Below are 3,862 nucleotides of genomic sequence, written 5' to 3'. Positions count from 1 at the left end.
CTGCGGGTGGGGCCCACGGGCAGCCAGCATGAGGCGCCCTTGGCGAACACAGCTGCTTTTCCCGGCTGCCGTGGTGGGACCCGTAGCTGGGTGGTCCCGCTGGCTTGGCAGAAGGAAGTTCTCCCCTTGTTTGCTCCGAGGAGCTGAGGTTTTGGGGTCGGGCCTTGGTGTGTAGGCGGTGTAGGCTCGATCCTGGGTAAGGAAGGGGACCTCGGTGCGGCTGGGGATCCTCTTCCCCTCCCCTTGGGGACTAGTTGGCCTCCCTCCACCCAGGTGGTGTGTGTGTTCAAGATGGAGAGCGTGGCCCCCAAGGCCCCCGCCGGCGAGGGCGAGGAGGCAGAGTCCAACTCGGTGGAGTCGCTGGGCTTCTGTAACGTGTGAGTGTGGGGACAGCCCCTCTTCAGTGCTAGATCTTACAGGGGTTGTTACAAACACATCCATTTCCATCCCTCGTGCTCGTTCTGCTGCATTTCTCTTGCCTCCATCCTCCCCAGCTGGCTGTGGAGATACCAGGTCACTTGGGTGTGACACTGCAGAACAAGGGACACCAGCTGCTTGGACCTCCCCATAACCCATTGGGTTTCTGGGCTAGCCTGATGGACCACTGTTTAGCCAGGATACCCTCCAGACATGGCTGCTGGGGATCTTTCCTACCAGGACATTGCCTTCTCCCTTGTGACCCTTGGGCTAGTTGCTGACTCTTGCTGTTCTGTTGGGTTTCCTGATCTGGGTGTTTCATGGCTCCAGCCATCCGGTTGTTCCTCATCTTCCTGATACACTGTGGCCCTCAGCATAGGCTTTGCCTTCAACCTTGATCCGCCAGGCATTTCCATCCCTGCTTCCCCCAGGCCCACATAACGCCTGTTCCCCTCTCTGCAGGATGCCACTGGCCGCTGTGGGCTACCTGGATGGCACGCTGGCTATCTACGACCTCTCCACACAGAGCTTGAGGCATAAGTGCCAACACGAGGTACTGCCTTACCCCCTCTCCCTGGACAGGGGGGTGTCTTTGGGCCCATCTGAGACCTCCCTTGGAGCCCAGGGGCTTTCCTTGGGCCAGTTCCCAATTTGTGCTTCTCTCTCAGCCCCTTGGGCTTCCCCAAAGGCAACCGCAGTCCCTGCACAGAGGATGTGCCCCATAGCTCAGCCCTGGCTCTTTTATCTCTGGGGATGGCAGACAACACTGGGAGGGGGGCATGTAGGGGGAGCTGAGACTTGCTGGGGGTGCCCAGTGCTCACACTGTGTCCTCTCCCTGCCCCAGTCAGGGATCGTGCAGTTGCTGTGGGAGGAGAGCTCAGCTGTGGTGTATACCTGCAGCCTCGACGGGGCTGTGCGGCTCTGGGATGCCCGCTCAGGGAAGATGATCAGCGAGTACCGAGGGCACTCGGCCGAAATCCTCGACTTTGCCGTCAACAAGTGAGCGGGGAACCCCTAGCCCCTTCCCTGCCGGGTGGAAGGACCAGGGGTGGCAGGGGCCTCCAGCCTCAGGAACTCAAATCATGAGCTGTCTCTCCTTTGGGTGCTCCTGGGGTCTGGTCCTAGGTCAGAGGACAGATCCAGGTTCATGCTGAGACTTGAGGGTCTCAAGGGGGAGTGGGGCAGATCAGAGCTGGGCCAGGGGAATTGGTGAGAGATGGCCAAAGCCCCCAGCCCCATCTCTGAGCTCCGTCTTCCCCCAGGGATGCCTCCATTGTGGTGACGACCTCTGGGGACCACCAAGCCAAAGTGTTCTGCGTCCAGCGCCCTGATCGCTAGAACTGTGCTGAGGGATGGTGTCCTGGCTCTGCCAGGTTGCTCGTGTACAGAGGGATGAGGAAGATGGGTTTCACCACCCTTCTCCAGTGCGTGCTTTGTAATTTTCCAGCCTGCCTCTGCTTTGCCCTCATCATCTGGGGGCCAAGCCTGGGGTTTTGTATGAAAATGTCTTTTAATTATATAAATTATTTCACTTAACTGGTTGCCATCCACTCTGCTTGTTGGGGGGAAGAGGGCCTGGGGAGCTGTGCTTCCTCACTCCTCAGGGATCTCCCCAGCATCCAAGCATGGCCTGAGGACCAACAGCAGATGGTTTTATGCTGCTCTGGGTGGAGGCAGAGACCTTCATCCTAGCTCACGCTGTTATGGGGAATGAGGGGGTCAGGATAGGAGGGAAGGGTGCAGGTTGCTAGCTGAGGATAGGAGAATCCTGCTCTGTGCAGCCCAGGAGTTCCCTAACACAACAGGCTACCCACTCCTAGACCTGGGCACAGCACCCCTACTTCAGCCCCCAAAACGAGATCACCTGAAATCTGCTGTGGGATACAGTAATGATCCCCCTCCTGCACCTGTGACTCCAACCACCCCTTCAAGGGCATGGCCACATGCATTGACAAGCCAAAGCCCTACAGCCCCTTAAGATAGAAAGATCTCCTTTATTAATGAACCCCAACAGTATTTCTTCAGATACAGGAGTTTTGAACTCAAATACTCAGAAGAAAACAAGTTAATATTGCATTATTCTCATAAGAAATACTGCAACTTATTTCCGGTAACATATTGCAAAGCGAAACAGCTTGAAAAGAAAAAAAAAATTAAAAAAGAAAAGAAATTAAGTCAATCAAACTGGAATTAAGGTTTTGTTTCTTGGAACGATCAAGTCCTCGCAAGCACAGCTCGTTTCTGCAGATTACTCCCCAAACTGTCGTACAAACAGACCCCGATTGCTTGAATTCCTTATGAGCCCACAGAGGTGCAACATTAAAAGCTACGATTATTGGGTAGCAAGTGCCCCAACACCTTTGTCCTCCACGGCAGCCTCAGTGACCCTGGCGTTAACGGGTTGTGAACGTCTTCCCCCTGAAAGGATGCAGAGAGAGGTCAGCACAGCCCCTGGCACTGTTCTGGGGTGCCCCAGGGTGGCTACGGGGCTTTTGGTAGGGCACACGCTCGCACTGAGCTCTCAAAGACAGGCAGACACAGCTGGTTCAGAGCTCACAGGCATTTGTGGCTGCAGAACCAGGTCATGGGGCTGTGGGGAAGGGCTGGCTTTTGCAGGAGGGATAACGGAGGAGAACGCAAAGGGGACATGCCAAGATGCACAGAAAAAGGACACCAAGGGGCTCTGGGATCAGCAGAGGGTAAAGGACCTGAGGGAAACATGTTCACCCAACTGATCTCCTCCACCCACTTTGCTCTGGGCTGCTTTAGTCACAAGAGGGAGCCAACCAGCCAGTGTGGTGGCCCGGGAGTGCTCCTGGCCCCAGACATCCGCTGGCCAAGGGCAGCCAGGTGGCTCCAAGGAGCTGCAGATGCACTGGGCAGGAGGAACCTGCTCCAGCGCCTGCAAACCCCCAGGAAGGACCTGGCCACTCTGCCCCCATGAGCTGGAGCTGCCCCCAGAGCTGATCAGCCAGCTTTAATACAATGGGAAAAGCCCCACAAATGCCACCATGGACTCGGGGTGGGGGGACAACGGAGACACCAGGGCTCGCAGAGCTGTGTAGGAGCCTTCTTTCGCAAAGAACCTGCTGGCACAGGGTTTGCCACAGACCCGGTTCCTCAAAGGACAAGTGAGGCAGTAAGCAAGTGTGGTGGAGGGTGCACAGGGGTCCTGGGAGGCCAACACACCCTGATCCAGTCTTTCATCTCAAGGCACCCAGGCAAGCACCTCTCTATGAAACAGCCCCTTTCTCTCTCAGATGCGGTCCCAGCACATCAGGCCCTGGTCTGGTCAGCCCCAGAGCATCCCAGTCCTCCCTGGACCAGAGTATGCCAAGCTGAGAAGGAGTAAGCTCGTGGCTCCAGAGAGCCAGGCCCCGCTTTGCTACTCACGTGATTGTTTTCATTTCTTTCTTCTCTGCGTCTGGACGGGCACGGTTTCGC

At 56.5% G+C, this 3,862-nt stretch overlaps 2 protein-coding genes across 2 annotated transcripts in view; one reads left to right on the top strand and one right to left on the bottom strand.

The window, feature by feature from the left end:
• AAMP (angio-associated, migratory cell protein) overlaps positions 1–1,956 on the top strand; it is a 3,996-nt gene extending 2,040 nt beyond the window's left edge. The window contains exons 7-10 of the mRNA XM_009702343.1: positions 274–377; positions 880–970; positions 1,263–1,417; positions 1,681–1,956. Of these exons, the coding sequence (XP_009700645.1) occupies positions 274–377; positions 880–970; positions 1,263–1,417; positions 1,681–1,756 (426 nt within the window). The 3' untranslated portion in view covers positions 1,757–1,956. The remainder of the gene's footprint in view (positions 1–273; positions 378–879; positions 971–1,262; positions 1,418–1,680) is intronic.
• A 433-nt stretch (positions 1,957–2,389) lies between these two features.
• Positions 2,390–3,862, bottom strand: part of ARPC2 (actin related protein 2/3 complex, subunit 2, 34kDa) — a gene marked incomplete at its 5' end in the record, with an annotated part of 10,480 nt that continues 9,007 nt past the window's right edge. Inside the window, 2 exons of the mRNA XM_009702344.1 lie at positions 2,390–2,836; positions 3,812–3,859. Coding sequence (XP_009700646.1) covers positions 2,812–2,836; positions 3,812–3,859 — 73 coding nt within the window. The remainder of the gene's footprint in view (positions 2,837–3,811; positions 3,860–3,862) is intronic.

The sequence above is a fragment of the Cariama cristata genome, unplaced genomic scaffold, assembly GCF_000690535.1.
Source record: "Cariama cristata isolate BGI_N322 unplaced genomic scaffold, ASM69053v1 scaffold3276, whole genome shotgun sequence".
NCBI lineage: Eukaryota > Metazoa > Chordata > Aves > Cariamiformes > Cariamidae > Cariama > Cariama cristata.
The sequence above is the reverse complement of the archived record's forward strand: the minus strand, read 5'-3'. Positions and strand labels throughout refer to the sequence as shown.